Raw genomic sequence first — 20,155 nt, 5'->3', positions numbered from 1 at the left:
AAGTGGTGCGAATAAATTTGAGCCCATGATGTGGAAAGGGCATCTTTCAAAGCTGACCAATCTTCCATTTCTACGATTGTCATATGTAAGTGCACATGTTTTCCAGAGGACCCGCTGCAATCACTGTTGCCAGTTAAGATGCCAGATACCATACCACTTGGATTACATTTACCAAATAAGAAACATATGCTTGAAGCCAGGATTGAACTCTCAACCTCCTGCATGCTAACCCAAAACTCTATCCACTGCACCAATTGTAGTGAACAACTGCTCCCTGTTGTTTACTATGCATGTGGTTACAGTGTTGCCAGATTGCTACTCTTTAACATCCTTTTTCTGCTGGATGTGCTCGCTGGACAAAATTTTGTGCCAGACATTTTTTTAATGCTGGCATGTGAGGAGTCGCACTGCAAAGCCCGAGTGCAATAATTTCGCTTCACCCTATATACTATAAACAATTTATTATAACAGAAACTGTTGTTGTCTGTATTTCACTTTACACTGTATGTACACAATAAGTAAATATATCTGCACTTACATCAAAAACATGCAGGGGAGACAAAGACAAATTTACAAATGATGTAAGGTGGCTTATCACTTAACAGTAGTTTTACTTCTCAATTCTAATTAAATCCAGCATATGGACACCACTAATACTTCACAAGCTGAGACTGTAAAAACTCACACATTGAAGCCACTGCTGACAGTTAAACATATTTTAGATAATTGTCTTCTCCATTGTATGCTGTGTTATAATTTTCAGTATATTCAATGTAAGCTATTGTAGAATAACAGGTATGACAATTGGGTGTTCTATGCTATACTTGACTATCTTAGATAATATGCATTTCAGAGTCACTATTTTTTCATGTCTTATTCTTGTTTATCATACTCAAAAAATTTAAGAAATTCCACATAGCCAACTGGGGCCACCATCTATTGACATCTGCATGTTTCAAAGCAGCTGCAGCCAGTAAAGCAGTTATTAGATTGAACCTTATAGATTCCTTGCGTATAACAAGCAAGGTTTCGCTGTGGGTCATGCCAAGCCTGAAAATGCACCTTCTCAGGCTGCAGCACTGAAATGCCAACCCACAGAAACTCCTAATGAATCTCCTGATGAAAATCAGGCAGAAAAAAATAAAGAACCACTACCTTCAACAAATGGTGCTTCGATTAAGCTAAAACAATAAGAAACTATTTTTGATCCAAGCAACTGGTTACAGAAAGACCATCTGCAAGAAACCACAGAAAAATCACAGAATGCAAAATGAAAGTATTTTAAGTATTTTAAGAAACTCATCTGTGAATCAGATAGTGGCTGGTAGGTAAGCATACAAGGTGGAACTAGAATGTTTAAAGCAACAAAGAAAAACTTCTGAAAAAAATTGCAATGTCTTCCACATTAAGAGATCTACACTGAACCTCTACCAGAGGAGAGGATAGAGTATAGTAAATGCTGCACATCTACTATAGGAGAACATTATCAAAAGATCTTACACAAAGTTCAAAGAAATTCAGGACATATAAAAAAGACTGTTAGTAACATGAAAGCTAGTTTCTAGTTACTCACGGATGAGACAGAAACTGAAATTGAGGGCAGCAAAACCGAGGGAGAAATACTGCACTCAATTTTCAAATGTTTCTTTACAAATGACAACACAAGACTACTGCCCCAATTTAATTCGCATACCACTGCTAGGATGAATTAAATAGAGACTAGAGTCAGAAGCATTGAAAAACAACTGTCATGACTAAAATTGAACAAATCTCCAGAGGGCAATGGAATCCCTATCAGATTCTATATTTAATTTGCTTCCCATTTACCAGTTCCATTCGCATATGGGAGTTGGGAAGAATAATTGATTAAATTCCTTAGAGCTTTCTGTAATTGTTTATGTGCTGTAATTGCTATAACTGTATCATCATGACTCTTATGGGAGTGATATGTAGGGGTTGCGATGTATTGCTTGATTTCTCACTTAAATCTGGATAAAGATACCTTTGTATCACATTTTAAAATTGCCTTAATAATTGTGCTTAATTATAATAAAAATTTATGCAATTAAAAACAAGACAATTAAAAAATATTCTATTAATACATCAAAGAAAAAATCTTCCAAATTCATTGCTTAATGGTTACATCATCAACTTTGTTGCAGTAGTATTGAAAAAGTGAAATCATAATCTGAACTTCAAATTTTTCTTACTTTGTGTACTTAGTTATTAATTTTTAATTGGACATTTCATGTTTTTAGTTTCATTATAATGTGATGTATTTCCAGAATTATTGCTTTAGCTAATTCTTCATTATTGATTTGGCTTGTTCAAAACTGCATTCCAACCTCAGCATCAATATTATTTCATTTCTGGGTAATGTATATCTAGAAATCAAAGCAAATTTGTTTTTGCCTGCATTGTAACATTAACAATTTTATAAAAATATGTCACTGCATGTGTCCAAGGATGATGAATTTATGTTTCTATAAATAGTTAGAAGAAGACCAAGCCAGAAAATAAAGAAATAGTTTCAGTGAGATTGCATACATGTTGTTATGAACTCAATTATGTTCCAGGAGGCAACAACAGCATTTGTAACACTAGTGGAAGATGACGAAGATACCTCAGAAAATGAAAGTTCAGATGGGAGAACTGAGATGCCTAACATTAGGAACAGCAGCAGCTCTATGGAAATTTACACTTTACATGTCTTCTCTGATATCCGGCACAGATATGCAAAAACCCTTGTGCACAGCAAGATTGCTAACCTACAGAATGAATCAAATGAGATACAGTTTAAGATTGTGCTTCCTGATTCAGCTTTCATATCTGGATTTATTATGTAAGTTATGAAAGGTAATGGAAAATTATATTTAATCTAAGAACAAAATATACAAGAATATTTTTTACAGCCAGCTAATACATTATAACAAAAAATGCTAACAATATAGGTTCTTTGAACTTCTCTCTCTCTTTCTTTTTTATTTACTCATCAGTGGTTACCGCAAAATGAAACAATATAAGTTTCTATTCGTAAAAGACAAATAAATTTTTAAGCTTCAGGTAAATACAGATAAAATGCCTATCTATATATGTGAAGGAGCCATCATCTCCATAATTATGAACAAAAGAAGACGTTGTCAATTGCTGTAATGGCCTAAAGACAATAAAATCTTTATTATTATTATTACTATTATGTCCCTCAAATTCGACAATGAAAGGTTTTTTAATACATAAGAGGCAATCAAAAAGTTTCTGTTCGAAGGCTGTACAGTCCAGAATCATGCCAGTCAGGAATAATCACCATGACAACTGAGGCAATCATCCCACCGAAGCACCAGGTGGAAGGTACCCATTTCGTAAAACACCATATCTGCTGCATGAAGAAGTCCGTAACTGCTTGCTGCTCATCCTCATCTGACAAGAATCATTGACCCTTCAAAGCCTTAAGATAATCACTTGGAGAGAAATTAGTACTACAAGATGGGTGCTCAAGTGTCTGACACTTGAATTCCATAATGGATGAGGCTCGCCTCCCAGATTGACCAGAGTCTTATGGTGAATTGTGACCATCATGGAACTTGGTGCACCATTACACTACATTGGTTTTCAGTGGAGATGGTGCACCATACACATTCTTCACCCTCCTGTGGATGACTATCAATGTTTGCCCTTCAGCAGACAAGAAAAGAATAACAGCACATTGGTCATATTTGGACAGATTTGATAATAATGTTGCCATAGTTCACATTTCTGCATTTACCACTTGCACTTTGGAAAGACAAAAATCCCACACTAATCCACTGTCTGCATGTAATCAAGAGTTGTGCTACCTTGCTCATATGCTGCAGCAATGCCCTCAAAAGGAAACTTTTTGATAGCCTCTTATAGAATAAAGTGGAAAGAAGGAAAAGAAATTAAATGTTTGGGTATAAAAGAAGAGGAGGGAAAAAGCAAATTAGAGAGAATAGACACAGAGTACAGCAGGTACCATTGAATATTAACAGATGATATTTAAAACAAACTGAAAGCAAGCTGATGACATATATTGGATGTTTCAGGAGGAATAGTAAATATTTTCATTTCACTAAAACACTGCATGTATGGCCAGTTGTTATTGGTTACGGAAATACAGCTAGTTACTGCTGTCATTTTACACAGTAGTTTTCATTTTGTGTGTCTGCATACCAGATGCTTGAGATTATTTATTGTGATTAATTCTTCTTGGGTGCTGAGTCGAGTGGTGGCGTCGTCTTGTAGGCTGATCACCCAAGAAGTGTTCATCACTGGAATATGCAAAGAAAGCCTGCAATTGGAGATTACTTATTGACTACCATTTTTCTTTCAAAGTTCAAGTTATGCTTCAGTTTACATATAATTGATTATTTCAACAGATACTGTGATTAACTAGCCAGTGCTACTGTTACTACGACAAAGAAAGTTTGGTAGAATGTAAATAATTTGAGTGTAAGGAAACCACTCACTGAAGTATTGAGTCATTGACTGCACACACACACACACACACACACACACACACACACACAAAGGTGTGCATGTGTGCAGCTGATATGAAGTTGGTGTAAGAGTTTTGTAATGGAAATGCTGCTGCTACTTGTAGTGAATATGATACATGATACCCTAATGGCAGAGTATCCAATTCCAGAGTGTTTACTCATGCTTAACTGAACTGTGAGACACTGGTTCAGTACCAACAGTCATTTCTCATCTTTACATGCAAATGAGCAGAATGTGGATGAAGTGTGGTAGAATGTAGTCCTCCGGTGAGCACACACAGAATTTCTACACATATCAGTGTTCCATGTTCAAGAATAAGACAGACATTGCATATGCACAACCTGTATCATTATCATTTACAGTGGATTCAACACCTTTGCAACGAAGGTACAGGCAGGTGATTGGAATTTTGACAATGGCTAATTACAAACTGTCAAGTACTTCCACACATACTATTTAGTGATTAAGCCATTTTCGCTCATGATGGTATGAGTAACACTCACAACTCAAATCAGTGATCTGATGAAATCCCACATATCATTGTGGAGGCACCTTGTCAGGAACAGGTCTCTGTAAATATGTCATATGGGTGATGGACAATCAATTGACTGGGCCTGTTATGTTACTGCATCTTACAGGGCCCTGTTATCTCAACTTACTGGAAACCAAGCATCCTGTGTTATTGGAAGAGATTCCTTTGACTAAAAGGATGAGTATTTTCTTTCAGCTTCATGGGGCTCCTGCACATTCTAGTTATAGGTGACACATAATCTAAACCTAACATTCCCTAGGACATGGATTGGTGGAAAAGGGTCATATTTCTTGTTCTCCAAGGTCCCTGGACATTTCCCCTTTAGGTTTTTGCATGTGAGGATGACCGCAAAATGATGTCTACAAAGAAAAAGTAAACATAAGAGATCAATTGAGAATTTTGATTATCAATAGTGATGCCCTCATAAAAGAACATCAAGACCACCTCAGAAGAGCTACATATGGTGTTGCTAAGAGAGTCAGAAAGTGCATTGAAGTCACAAATGGAAATGTGCAAACCATCTCTTCATTTTGTCTTTGCTTAACACTTTCATATTTATTTGGGTTATATTCTAGCAGTTGTATCTCTGTATCCAATAAAAATTGGAGAAATATTATACGGAACTGTTTATTCAAATTAGTCTATACTGTCATCTCCTAAAATTGTCACTATTCCTTCTAAAAAGCCCTGTACATTAAAATCTCTGTTAGAAAGTGCAGATGGGTATCAGTAATGCAAAACTCAATAAAGAAGAGAACTATAGAAAATTAACATTGGAAAAGGCATGCTGAAATAAGGAGAAGGAATTTCATAAATAGGAGAAAGTGATTACCCATAAAGAAATGACAGTGTGGAGCACTAAAAAACACAGAGAAAAAAAGAGAATAAATATAGTAAGTAACACAACAATAAAGACAACTTGAAATAGAAAGATGAAAGCAGAAGCACGTGGCACAAGGTAGAGCCATTCATTTCATTAATTTGTTGAAAATGGCCTATTAAGAAAATTGTATTCAAAACTAAAACTTAATGTCAAGGAAAGACTGAGGAACTATGTATTTATGAGAACAAAAGCATCTTCAGTGATTAATCTGTGGCATTTATGGCACAGAGTGCCCTATCTTTGGCACCTTCCTTCTTTGGACTAGTTGTTCTTGTTTGAACTTTCAGTGCGCAGATGTGTAACAACCATTCTTTGTTATAAGTATGAGTGACCAATAAATGTGTATTCATTGTCTCTCAACTAATCTTCTGTGATAGCCACAGTGGTGACCCCGACACCGTCGACATCTCATCCAGTGTTATTTGTGCTGGTTTTGTCATTCACTCACATTGCATGCTGAACTGCATTGTTTATGCCACAATGGATCTACCTGTGACTTTCAGTGCAAGTGTAATGGGCCCCATCAACTCTACTGCTTGTGGCCATGAGTGGACAAGTGTACATCCTTTTAAAAGCGAAAAGTTATATACACCTGGCCACACCGGTGGTCACCTAATATTTCCTGGTTCAATATGGCCAGTGTCTAATGTGGCAGCACAACCACAGATGCAACATGGACAGTGTGCACTGCCTGACCACAACATGGAGGACTTTGCAGTTAAAGACATTGCAGTTTTGCAGTTTATCCTTCACGTATATTGTTCCCTTTGGGACAGCTTGATGTGCCAGCAAATTTCTGGGACTGTGAATCGAACATTTCTATGCATCGTGTAGCACATTCTCATTCATCATTTATATAATGTTGCAGCACTACCCCCTCCCGCATGCCATTTCGGCAACGCCGGTCACCTCGACCGCAACAGTATCCGCGAACATCACACCGTGGTTGCACCACGACAGCCTTCCACTTGCTTTCATAACAATGCTGGCCATTCTGCCCACACTGGTTACCAGGTCCACTGCCCCATAGCTCCACCACGACTCCCCCCCCCCCCCCCCCCCCCACCCACTGTTACAATGGCATCAGCTGTTACGCCCGTGCTGTGTTCTTCGTCAGGTTTACTGATTGGACACACCTTGCCAGCTTATACACCTGCCGCCTCCTCCGCCCCCTCCATATAGTGTGCTGCATGTGGCCACTGCCCCACCCAGACCTCGGGCGACACACAGTTCACCACTACCGCACTTCCGGCGTTGGAGGCGTCCTGCTCTGCCCGTGCTGACTCAACATGTGTAACAGTCAGGCTCCCTATGGTACCTGCATTGCACAAAGACAACCCAAAAACTTGGTTGGCCTTAGTGCACCACCTCCTGAACATCCATGGCATTTCCGACGATGGCGCCCATTTTGTCTGCCTGATGAGCCATCTTCACGCACATACAGACCTCATCAGCAACTTTCTCCTCTCACCACCCGCCTCGCACAAATATTTGATGGCCAAATCAGTGTTATCAAGCACCTTTCCTGACCTCTGGCAGAGGCTATCCATCACGTTATTCATGAGGAGCATCTTGATGACCGCACCCCTTCGCAGCTTTGGCGGCATCTACTGTGCTTTAATTGATGACCACGCATTGCCTGAGGCCACTCTTTGGATATTGTGAATGGTCAAATTTCCTTCGAATCTGAAGCTTCATCTACTATCTCACGTTGCTGGCCCACTCAAGGTTCGATTATGCATGGCGGATTAGGCTTACGACAGCATTCATCACCAACACCACCTGTCATGAACAACATCTCCACCATCCTCAGTTGGCACACCTGTCCCTCTGGTTCTGCACCCTGTCAGTAGAGGCCAGCACGATCACCTCAGCTGCCCATCAGGAGCTGCCACCTAATGGCGTTGGTACTGCCAGCAGGCTCCTGACCTTGCCTGAGCAGCAGTGCGATCGGCTGCTGGCCCGGCCGCAGTCAGCCGCAACTTCCGCCTGCAGCGCATCGGTCCGCCAACCGACCTATCCGCTGTGCTGGTTCCACACTACTTATGGGGACACTGCCCGCAACTGTCGTGTGCCCTCCACCTACCCCAAAGGAGATTAGTGGGCATGTTTAGGTGCCACGTCCCGCCACGTACCTCCACAGAGCCTATCTTCTGATGCTGCACCACCCGCTTCAGCGATGCAAAGCCTTTATGCCACAGATATCTCAACTGGCATCCGCTTTATTGTTGACACTGGCGCTGACATCAGCATCATTTCGGCCAAGCACACTGTCGACATGCTATCCACCTCTACCATCACCTTGATTGCCACCAAACATTCTCCCACTACAGTCCACAGCTCCATCAAGATGTCACTTCACCTCTCACTGATTCACACCTTCCCTTGGACCTTACATGCTGCCGATGTGGATGAACCTGTGATCGGGTTGGATTTTCTACACCATTACGTTCACCAGACCTGCAGGCCGCCATGCTCCACCACGCATCTGGCTCTACAGTTCCACACACATCTGAGTTTAGCGCGACTTCACCCTCTGCCTCCTTGGCTACACTTTTCACATATGCTTGCCTGGTTGAGGGCATAACCACATGGCTCCCTGATCTGTCATACATGCACTCCCAGATCGACCAACTCTGCTCTCAGAATGATGACTTACATGCCTGCATCACGGCGGCCTCCGCTGAATTGTCACATGCATGGTACACCATACATTGCCTATCTGCAGCCCCACAGCGAGGCAGCCCAGTGCATACCCCTACACAGTCTTCTCACCAACCTGCTCCAGTGTCAAGCACTCCACTGCCTGCTATGTTTTTCACATCGCTGCAGTCGAATTTCCAAGAAGCACCTGTATGCGCGTCTTCTGGCTCTTCGTGCTGCTTCACTCCTGCATCATGCCTTCCGTCGCTGACTGCAGCTGACACCCCGCCTACATGGTCTCAGTTCATCAAGGTCAGTGAACCAATGTTGCCTGTGGATACCTTCTTGACCCCTCGTATTGACTTTCCTACGTGATTATCGGTCATCAGTAATGGCACTTGTCATATGATTCACACCACTGATGGCCCATCTGTTAGTTTTAAGGCCAGGCACCATAATGCTTCCAAACTTCTGCGTGCAAAGGAGATCGATCAGGATCTGTTGGCTTCGGCCATCCTCTGCCCCTCCAATAGCAACTGGTCTTCCCCTGTTCACTTTGTTCCCAAAAAGGACAGCACCTTACGCATGTGTGGGGACTACAGGTCCCTTAATGCCCGCAGCATTATTGATAACTACCCCATTCCACATATCCAAGATTTCATGCAGTTGCATCATGTTCTACCTTTTTCTCCGTATTAGATGTTCCAAAGCATATCACCAGACTCCTATGCATCCACCAGATATTCTGAAGACGGTCATCATCACACCCTTCGGCCTATTTGAATACTGTTACATGCCTTATGGATTGAAAAATGCAGCACAGACATGGCAGTGGTTCATTGATTCCATTTTTCTCCCTCTGCCTTTTGCCTACAATTACTTAGTCGATATCCTTACCTTTCCTTCCTTTGCTGAGGAGCATCAAGTTCACCTCCATTCAATACATTTGGCCCTCGCTGCCAATGGGGTGGTGATGAACCATGATAAATCTCAACTGTGTTCCACAAACGTTACCTTCCTCGGCCATTCCGTCTCTGCCGATGGCCTCTGACCGACGAATTCTTGTGTTGAAATCATATTTAAACTTCCTCTGTCTGAGGATTATGCTCATCTCCGAAATTTTCTGGGTATGGCAAACTTTTACCACCGCCATATTCCTCAAGCTTCCTCCGTCCAAATGGCCTTCAGGGATGCTCTCTCCGGCAAGAACATCACTGGAAAACAGAAGTTGGAGTGGACCCAACCTATGCTCAATGCTTTTGGTAAACTTAAAACTGCCCTAACCAAAGCTGTCACACTCGCCCACCCTGACACCTGACGCCTATGTCTCTATCACGACTGATGTCAGTGACTCAGCTGTGGGCGCTGTTTTACAGCAGCACACTGCCGACTCCACCCAGCCCCTCTGCTTCTTTTCCAAGAAACTGACTAACGGCCAGTGCAGATGGTCAGAATTTGACCATGAGTTACTCGCAGTGTATAAGGCGATTAAACATTTTTTGTAGTGACATCGAGGGGTGACCCTTCATGATCTATACTGATCACAAGCCACGCTATTTGTAATCCTGATAAAGACCTTCCGCCCAGGTGTTTGCGCCATATGGACTACATCTGTCAGCAACCTTCCGATGCATGCTAACTGCACCACTTGACCTGGAGGAACTCGCCCGACTACAAGCTGACGATGATGATACAATATACAGCAACTTAGATCAGATAACAGCTCATTGCTCTCTGTCCAACCCCATATACTACCTGGTTCAGCAATCCCTGTCCTCTGTGACACCTCTATGGGCACATTTTGCCCCCTGGTCCATGCTGCACTTCATCATAGCATCTTTACCACCTTGCATGGCTTAGCTCAGCCTAGGACATGGGCCACGATGCAGCTGGATACTGAGCGCTTTGTCAGGCCTGGTGTGAAGCATGACTATTACACTTGGAGCTGTGCAGGCATTTCATGCCAGCACAGCAAGGTCGGCAGGCACACCCCACCTCCTCTGGGCAAGTTTGACGTCCTGAAGGGGCACTTCTGGCATGTCCATATCGATGTTTGGTCCCCTTACTCTGTCCAAGGGCTACAGATATATCTTATGGGTCATTGACTGTGTGACCCACTGGGTTGAGGCGATTCCCCTTACTGACACCACAGCCGAGATTGTCACCCATTCCTTCATCTCGGTGTGGGTTACTCACTTCAGCCACCCCCTATCTCTCACCACCAATGACAGACGCTAATTTTAGTTCACCCTCTTCGCATTACTCTGCGAACTCTGTGGTGTCACCAAGTTTCGTACCACAGCTTACCAACCACAGATGAACGGCCTCATCTAGCAGTGGCACAGCACACTCAAGGGCAACCTAAGGTGCCATGGAGGGGGGGGGGGGGGGGCTATGGCTGGAAACCCTCTGTGGATCCTCCTGGGTATTCACTTGCTGAGGTTCTGTACAGTGAGCTTCTCCTTCTCCCCACCGAGTTTGTCAAGGATTCACCTTCCTCCACATCCAAGGATCTCCCCACCCTGGTTCCACAGGGACCTAGCTATGTGCGACTTTGTTATGCTGACAGACGGCACTGTGCAGGCAGCCCTTCAGCCGCTATGTTTGGGCCCTCACCATGTGCTATGTTGCGGTACCAACACATTTGTCATCCACCTCCATGGATGGCCACAAACAGTCTCAGTTAATAGACTTAAACCGCCGTGGTCTCTCAACGACGACATACTCCTGACGCAGCCGTCCTGCCTTCGGCCGATTCATCTCCGCGCGCCGTCACCTCTCATGTGCAGCCATTGGAACCACTGGGCTGCAGCACCACCAACACTGCTGACCCAAATTTCCATGCCGGCTGCCGCCTACACCTGTCGCTTTGGCATCAAGCTTACGACTTCATCACGTCAGCCTTCTCTCCACCATGCTCTGCACTACCAGGGGATGGGGGCTCTGTGGTGTCTCTGGCACAGAGTGCTCTATCTTTGGCACCTTCCTTATTTGGACTAGCTGTTCTTGTGTGGACTTTCGGTGCACAGATGTATAACAGCCGTTCTTTATTATATGTACAAGTGACCAATATGTGTATTGAATATTAAGTGCGTCATCTCTCAACTAATCTTCCGTGATAACCACAAATCTAAGGAGGATGAGTGCAGAGTTTTTTAAATCATGAAAGGCTGAGCAACATGTACATCTGATGTCTTTCCATCCTTTTCTCATTATAGGAAGCGTCATCTCTAATCCTCACTGTTTTATGATTAGCTTAAAAGCTGCTACCACCTTTTATATCCACATGTAGAACTTTCACTACAAACCTCTTTAGCCACTCTTTTCTACAAATTATCTGAGTACCTAGATTCAGGGGTTGAAAAATTCTGTTAGTTGCATGGCAAGTAGAAGTGTCTGTTATAAATCTAAATGACAAGTAGTAAGGTACTGTAAATAAGACTCAGTACTTACAGATGTAGGAAATATTTTCTTTGAAACATACCATTATATTGGAGTAAATATCAAATCACTAATATTAGATAAAAAGCAGCTACATAGTAAAACTGAAGAGGCAGCAACTTTCGTCAAAGTAGCAGCTTTATTACCTATTCAATTTGTTAAATTTAGATTGTATAACTGTGAATAGCTCCAAGCAGTAGAAAAGGAATAGATTTTTCGTAATATGGTACAAAGAGTAAGTTTTTATTATTTCTGTTCCCCAACTCATTCCACATTGCTGAAGTTTTTCCATTTTGATGGGATCTATAAACACAATGAATGAATAAATGAATGAATGAGTGAATGTAAAGAATGAATCTTTACAAATCCTTAAAAGTGTAATATTGTATGTTGTTTCTTTGTCAACAATTTCTATTTGGTTTCCTTTGGAAAAAAACTTTCATCTGTCATGCACAAAGTAATTTTTTTTTTTTTTTGCTGCTTTGGTATGTTATTTTGCAGTTTCTCTTTCTGGCCTTGCCACCAGAGCACGTAAATCAGAAAGATGTGACTCTTTTGACGGTATGAGAATAATAATTAATACCTGTTGAGAGCATTCTCCAGAATGACATACAGCTGGATAATGTTACATGTAATGGATTTTAGTCCTGAAATAAGCTGTCAGAATGAAATATGTTTGAGTTTTAGTGACTTGAAAATAGAGGCCCATCACCACAGCAAAAAGATTTATATTACTGTGATGCTAGTTGACACCACTAATGTTTGATCTGCAGGATATGTAGTGAATTTAATTAAAATCCATGAATGCAATAAGACCCAAAGACTGGTGTACTGATTAACATGGATTTTAGTTCTGGACCATTTCAAATACTTATGGTTAGCTGCGTAGCAATTTCTGGTTTAAACATAGTTTCTTACAATATAGGGAAACAGTTGTATTCAAGGAGCAAATTTCTGTACTAAAAAAGCCTATAGCATGACTAAGTGTGATGAATTACTTTTTGATAACAAAGGCAACCTGTTTTAAATGAATGCATATGGCCTAAAGCAAAGAAAAATATGAATATCAACAATATCTGAAACAGAAGAGTATTACTGAAATAGCAAGATAAACAGGACTGACTAATGCATAAACAAAAAAACTTGCTTCAGTTTCCAACTTTCATAGATTTTAAACAGTTTGGGGGGGTGGGGGTAGCAAAAAGGAGAGAAGCAAAAAACTGTGGCTGGAATAGAAAGCTGCATAATGCTGTAGCAGGAACAGGGAAGGGGATTGGGTGAAGGACAATGATTAACAAAGGCTGAGGCCAGGAGGGTCATGGGAAGATAAGATATATTGCAGGGAGAAATTACACCTGCACACCTGCGCAATTCAGAGAAGCTGGAGTAGGTAGGAAGGACTCATTAAAATGAAGAACATTGTGTTGGGCAGTATGCTCAGCAACTAGGTGATCCCGTTGTATCCAGGCCACAGTTTGTTGACAGGTAGCCCAGCCTTTGGTGGGATAGGTGATGCTTGTGACCAGACTTGAGTAGGTGGTGGTGGGAGGACATATTGGACAGGTCTTAATCTAGGTGTGTTGCAGGGAAACAAATCATGAGGCAAGAAGTTGGAAGTAGGGGTTGTGTAGGGATAAATGAGGATACTGTGTAGGTTCGGTGGGCCATGGAATACCACTGTTGAGGTATGGGAAGGACAGTGGGTAGGATATTCCTCATTTCAGGACACTACGAGAGGCAGTCAAAACACTGGCAGAGAATGTGATTCAGTTGCTTCAGTTCTGGGTGGAACTGAGTCATGAGGAAAATGCTCCTCTGTGGACTACTCCACTGTTCCTCCCCCTACCCCTCCCTCTTTCCTGCTTGGGCTTCGGCAACTAGAGACAGTGAGTTCTGGGTGGAACTGAGTCATGAGGAAAATGCTCCTCTGTGGACTACTCCACTGTTCCTCCCCCTACCCCTCCCTCTTTCCTGCTTGGGCTTCGGCAACTAGAGACAGTGAGTTCTGGGTGGAACTGAGTCATGAGGAAAATGCTCCTCTGTGGACTACTCCACTGTTCCTCCCCCTACCCCTCCCTCTTTCCTGCTTGGGCTTCGGCAACCAGAGACAGCGATTTTTTTTTTGTGTGTGAGTGTGTGTGTGTGTGTGTGTGTGTGTGTGTGTGTGTGTGTGTGTGTGTGTGTGTGTGTCAAATTCAGAAGAAGGCTGCCTTTCAGATATTGTGAGGAGCAATCTGTCCTTTTTGTAAGATAGTCATTATTCCATCCTGGATTTTCCATTGTTTGATTTTGTTTTATATTATTATTATTGTTATTACTATTATTATTCAAAATTGTTCTTAAGACAGTGTCTGAACATCAATGTTACATGATTAATCATTGTTTTCTTGTTGCCTTCTCTTACTCTTCCAAAAATCTCTTCATTCTTTGACTCTGTCCCTGTTTCCTTTGTTCTGTCCATATTTTCCCTGTTTCCTTCCTTTCTTTTACATTAAATTTCATGTTCATAATTTTATTTCTGTATATATCTCTTTTATTTATCATTTCCCTACTGATGCAAGCTAGTTTTAAATCTCCTATTTTTTTAAAGTCAATTGCTTCTTCGACTGAGCTGTTAACTACATCAAAAATAGCTTTTGTGAGTATGGTGTTGTTTATTCTACATATGTGTCCATAGAACATTAATCAGAGTTTTCTGATCATGCCTGTGAGTCTGTCTGTGTGTTTGTATAATTCTTTGGTTGACACAAGAGCGGATCAAATATAAATGAGATTTTATTTTTTATTTAAATTCAAATATTGAAAAACTCAAGGCAATTATAATTTATTTTTCCACGTAGTCTCCTGGTTTGGAAATGCATTTGTTCCAGCATATGGGCAGCTCTTTGATGCTCACATCATAAAAAGAACTGGGTCATGTCACCAGCCAGTTGTGCATGAAGTCTTCCACACTCTTGTCATCTTCAAATTGTTGCACTCCTAGAGCTTCTTTAAGCAGTCCGAATAAATGGAAATCACAGGGCGATAAGTCTGGCCTGTAAAGAGGATGATCAAGTGTAGTCCAGTGCATTTCCTGTAGCTTGGATACAGTTAGAGTTGCAGTATGGGGTCATGTTGTGGAGGTGGATGACCTGTTGAATCAGATGATCTCGTCTTTTGCGGTGATATGCAACTCTCTCCTTGTTCAACAGTTTGCAGTAGTAAACAGCACTGATTGTGTATTGCTCATGCAAAAAATCAATCAGCAAAATGCCTCACTGATTGATAAAAAAATGGTTGAAAGAACCATGCCAGCTGACAGTCGAGTCTTACTTTTCGCTGGTGCTGCCTACCCTTTCCTCTGTCACTCCTTACTGGCTTGTTTGGTTTCTGGAGAGTTGTGGTGAACCCATGTTTCATTGCAGGTGCTGATTCAACTCAAAAATGCATCACCTTATTATGCAAAACCTTGCTGTAAGCATCTGACAGAACTCCAAACATCTCAACTTCAGATTTTCGGTCAAAAGATTAGGGACCCATCTGGAACACACTTTACAGAACTGTGGGTCATTTGTGATGATTGCTTGACAGCTCCCATAACTGATTCTGACTTTTTGTGCAGTTTCTGATACTATTGTCCCTTGATCATCGTCAACAATGTCTTTAACTGCACGAATGTCTTTATCTGCAATGCGGGTCCGTGGATGGTGATCATGCTGCCGATTTTCCAAACGTTCTTGTCCTTCCTTGAACTTTTTATGCCAGGCAAACATACGCATCCTTGATAATGTTTTATCACTGAACTGTGCAGTCAATCTTTGGCAAATTTCTGCCACTGTAACTCCTTGATGAACAAGAAATTTGATAATTATGCATTGCGCAATGGAGGGGTGCACCTGTTGCTCAGACCTTGTGAGCATTACTGATGAAACAGCGGGAAATACGTAGCAGTATGCTCTACTCACTTCTATTGGTCCTGCCTAAGCACAGGGCCAGTCCTACCAACTGTTGATGTTCAGGAACAAAAATCCCCTTTATATTTGACCCCCCCCCCCCCCCCCCCTCATATTTTCATCTGTATACCATTTCTTTGTACTACTCCAAATTTTTTCTATGGAATTTTTTTTGCCTGAGTTTGGCCTGACTTGATATGATTCTTATATTGTTGTGCATCCATGTGAGTTTGTCTTTCCTAAAGTTTGTCTTCCCAAAAGCTTTCATCGTCTTGTGGTGTCCTTCTATTGTGATAATTTGTCAGTGCACATGCTCTGATGATTGGGTATCTTTTGTTTCCTGATTTAAAGGTTATTGTGGAGGTGCTTTTGATACTGAATTGAAATCTATGACTGATTTCTGTACTGCATATCCTGTGCCAAACACTATTGGTGTTGTCCCTCTGATGGCAGATTTTCATTGTAAATCCTGCAGTTTTCTGAGCTGAAGTGGTTTTTGTCTTAGAAATGTGCCACTTGTATTGTGAGGATTTTGATATAATTTTTCTAGTGCAACCATAAACTGTTAAAGCTTGCCTAGTTTGACCAGAGTGTTTGTGTTACAAGGAGGTTTTGAGAAATTATGACACTTCTCCCTGTTTTTATACTAACTATAGCGAATTCATTTAATAACTATTTGAGATTCTAAGCTACTATAATTCTTCCCTAAGGCAGATATTTTTATGATAGTGATACACTCTATAGGTAAGTGGAACTCTCAGTATCTGAAAAAGGATTCGTTAATGCAAAATCGAAATAAATGCAGTGTTTGAATGTTTATCCATCAACAAGATAATGAAATACTATGGTGAATACATTAAATTACACATTATTTGTTTGCTTATTTCTTATTGGGCTTTCTTCCACAGGGAAGTAAAAGGGAAAGCATATAAAGCCCTCGTAAAGGAAAAGAAAGAAGCAGAAAAAGAATATCAAGCAGCTGTTCAGCAAGGCCAGTCTGCAGGACACATTGCAATGAGGTGAGTTATGGCATTACAGCTGGTCTTTGCAACCTCGGTGCTGTGTTAATTAATTTTAATAGTTTTTGCCCCACATGAACCATAGACCCTGCCGTTGGTGGGGAGGCTTGCGTGCCTCAGTGATACAGATAGCCGTACCGTAGGGGCAACCACAACAGAAGGGTATCTGTTGAGAGGCCAGACAAACATGTGGTTCCTGAAGAGGGGCAGAAGCCTTTTCAGTAGTTGCAGGGGCAACAGCCTGGATGATTGACTGATCTGGCCCTGTAACACTAATCAAAACAGCCTTGCTGTGCTGGTACTGTGAACGGCTGAAAGCAAGGGGAAACTACGGCCGTAATTTTTTCCCGAGGGCATGCAGCTTTACTGTATGGTTAAATGATGATGGCGTCTTCTTGGGTAAAATATTCCAGAGGTAAAATAGTCCCCCATTTGGATCTCCAGGCAGGGACTACTCAGTAGGACGTCGTTATCAGGAGAAAGAAAACTGGCGTTCTATCGATCGGAGCATGGAATGTCAGATCCCTTAATCGGGTAGGTAGGTTAGAAAATTTAAAAAGGGAAATGGATAGGTTAAAGTTGGATATAGTGGGAATTAGTGAAGTTCGGTGACAGGAGGAACAAGACTTTTGGTCAGGTGAATACAGGGTTATAAATACAAAATCAAATAGGGGTAATGCAGAAGTAGGTTTAATAATGAATAAAGCAATAGGAATGCAGGTAAGCTACTACAAACAGCACAGCGAACACATTGTTGTGGCCAAGATAGACACGACACCCACACCTACGACAGTAGTACAAGTCTATATGCCTACTAGCTCTGCAGATGACGAAGAAATTGAAGAAATGTATGATGAGATAAAAGAAATTATTCAGATAGTGAAGGGAGATGAAAATTTAATAGTCATGGGTGACTGGAATTCGATAGTAGGAAAAGGAAGAGAAGGAAATGTAGTAGGTGAATATGGATTGGGGTTAAGAAATGAAAGAATCAGCCGCCTGGTGGAATTTTGCACAGAGCACAACTTAATCATAGCTAACACTTGGTTCAAGAATCATAAAAGAAGGTTGTATACATGGAAAAAGCCTGGAGATACTGACAGAGGCAGCAGAGGATCAAGTAGGTAAAAAGACGAGGGCTAGTAGAAATCCTTGTGTGACAGAAGAAATATTGAATTTAATTGATGAAAGGAGAAAATATAAAAATGCAATAAATGAAGCAGGCAAAAAGGAATACAAACGTCTCAAAAATCAGATCAACAGGAAGTGCAAAATGTCAGGATGTAGAGGTTTCTCTCACTAGGGGTAAGACAGATACTGCCTACAGGAAAATTAAACAGACCTTTGGAGAAAAGAGAACCACTTGTATGAATATCAAGAGCTCAGATGGAAACCCAGTTTAAGCAAAGAAGGGAAAGAAAAAAGTTGGAAGGAGTATATAGAGAGTCTATACAAGGGTGAAGTACTTGAGGGCAATGTTCTAGAAATTGAAGAGGAAGTAGATGAAGATGAAATGGGAGATATGATACTGCGTGAAGAGTTTGATAGAGCACTGAAAGACCTAAGTCGAAAAAAGGCCCCAGGAGTAGACAACATACCATTAGAACTACTGACAGCCTTAGGAGAGCCAGTCCTGACAAAACTCTACCATCTGGTGAGCAAAATGATCTGGTGAGCAAAATGTATGAGACAGGCAAAATACCCTCAGACTTCAAGAAGAATATAATAATTCCAATCCCAAAGAAAGCAGGTGTTGACAGATGTGAAAATTACCGAACTATCAGTTTAATAAGTCATGGCTGCAAAATACTGACGCAAATTCTTTACAAACGAATGGAAAAACTGGTAGAAGCCGACCTCGGGGAAGATCAGTTTGGATTCCATAGAAATATGGGAACATGTGAGGCAATACTGACCCTACGACTTATTTTAGAAGCTAGATTAAGAAAAGGCAAACCTATGTTTCTAGCATTTGTAGACTTAGAGAAAGCTTTTAACAATGTTGACTGGACTACTCTCTTTCAAATTCTGAAGGTGGCAGGTGTAAAATACAGGGAGTGAAAGGCTATTTACAATATGTACAGAAACCAGATGGCAGTTATAAGAGTCGAGGGACATGAAAGGGAAGCAGTGGTTGGGAAGGGAGTGAGACAGGGTTGTAGCCTCTCCCCGATCTTGTTCAATCTGTATATTGAGCAAGCAGTAAAAGAAACAAAAGAAAAATTCGGAGTAGGTATTAAAATCCATGGAGAAGAAATAAAAACTTTAAGGTTCGCCGATGACTTTGTAATTCTGTCAGAGACAGCAAAGGACTTTGAAGAGCAGTTGAACGGAATGGACAGTGTCTTGAAAGGAGGATATAAGATGAACATCAACAAAAGCAAAACGAGGATAATGGAATGTAGTTGAATTAAATAGGATGATGCTGCGGGAATTAGATTAGGAAATGAGACACTTAAAGTAATAAATGAGTTTTGCTATTTGGGGAGCAAAATAACTGATGATGGTGAAAGTAGAGATGATATAAAATGTAGACTGGCAATGGCAAGGAAAGTGTTTCTGAAGAAGAGAAATTTGTTAACATCAAGTATAGATTTAAGTGTCAGGAAGTCGTTTCTGAAAGTATTTGTATGGAGTGTAGCCATGTATGGAAGTGAAACATGGACGATAAATAGTTTGGACAAGAAGAGAATAGAAGCTTTTGAAATGTGGTGCTACAGAAGAATGCTGAAGATTAGATGGGTAGATCACATAACTAATGAGGAGGTATTGAATAGAATTGGGGAGAAGAGGAGTTTGTGGCACAACTTAACTAGAAGAAGGGATCGGTTGGTAGGACATGTTCTGAGGCATCAAGGGATCACCAATTTAGCTTTGGAGGGCAGAGTGGAGGGTAAAAATCATAGAGGGAGACCAAGAGATGAATACACTAAGCAGATTCAGAAGGATGTAGGCTGCAGTACGTACTGGGAGATGAAGAAGCTTGCACAGGATAGAGTAGCATGGAGAGCTGCATCAAACCAGTCTCAGGACTGAAGACCACAACAACAACAACAACAACAATAGTTTTTGAGCATAAATGCTATGAAAAACTTTTAATATAAAAATTGGAAATGAAATATTACTATCTGTGCATTTTGCTGGGTGACATATGTTATGTTACATTCTACAGTCTATCAGATCCACGTAC

At 41.2% G+C, this 20,155-nt stretch overlaps 1 protein-coding gene across 1 annotated transcript in view; it reads left to right on the top strand.

Annotated features, from left to right (window-relative positions):
- Positions 1-2,584: 2,584 nt before the first annotated feature.
- Positions 2,585-20,155, top strand: part of LOC126163076 (inter-alpha-trypsin inhibitor heavy chain H4-like) — a 72,969-nt gene continuing 55,398 nt past the window's right edge. Inside the window, exons 1-2 of the mRNA XM_049919985.1 lie at positions 2,585-2,842; positions 16,855-16,965. Coding sequence (XP_049775942.1) covers positions 2,658-2,842; positions 16,855-16,965 — 296 coding nt within the window. The 5' untranslated portion in view covers positions 2,585-2,657. The remainder of the gene's footprint in view (positions 2,843-16,854; positions 16,966-20,155) is intronic.

Source organism: Schistocerca cancellata, chromosome 1, assembly GCF_023864275.1.
Source record: "Schistocerca cancellata isolate TAMUIC-IGC-003103 chromosome 1, iqSchCanc2.1, whole genome shotgun sequence".
NCBI classification, from domain to species: Eukaryota; Metazoa; Arthropoda; class Insecta; order Orthoptera; family Acrididae; genus Schistocerca; species Schistocerca cancellata.
The sequence above is the reverse complement of the archived record's forward strand: the minus strand, read 5'-3'. Positions and strand labels throughout refer to the sequence as shown.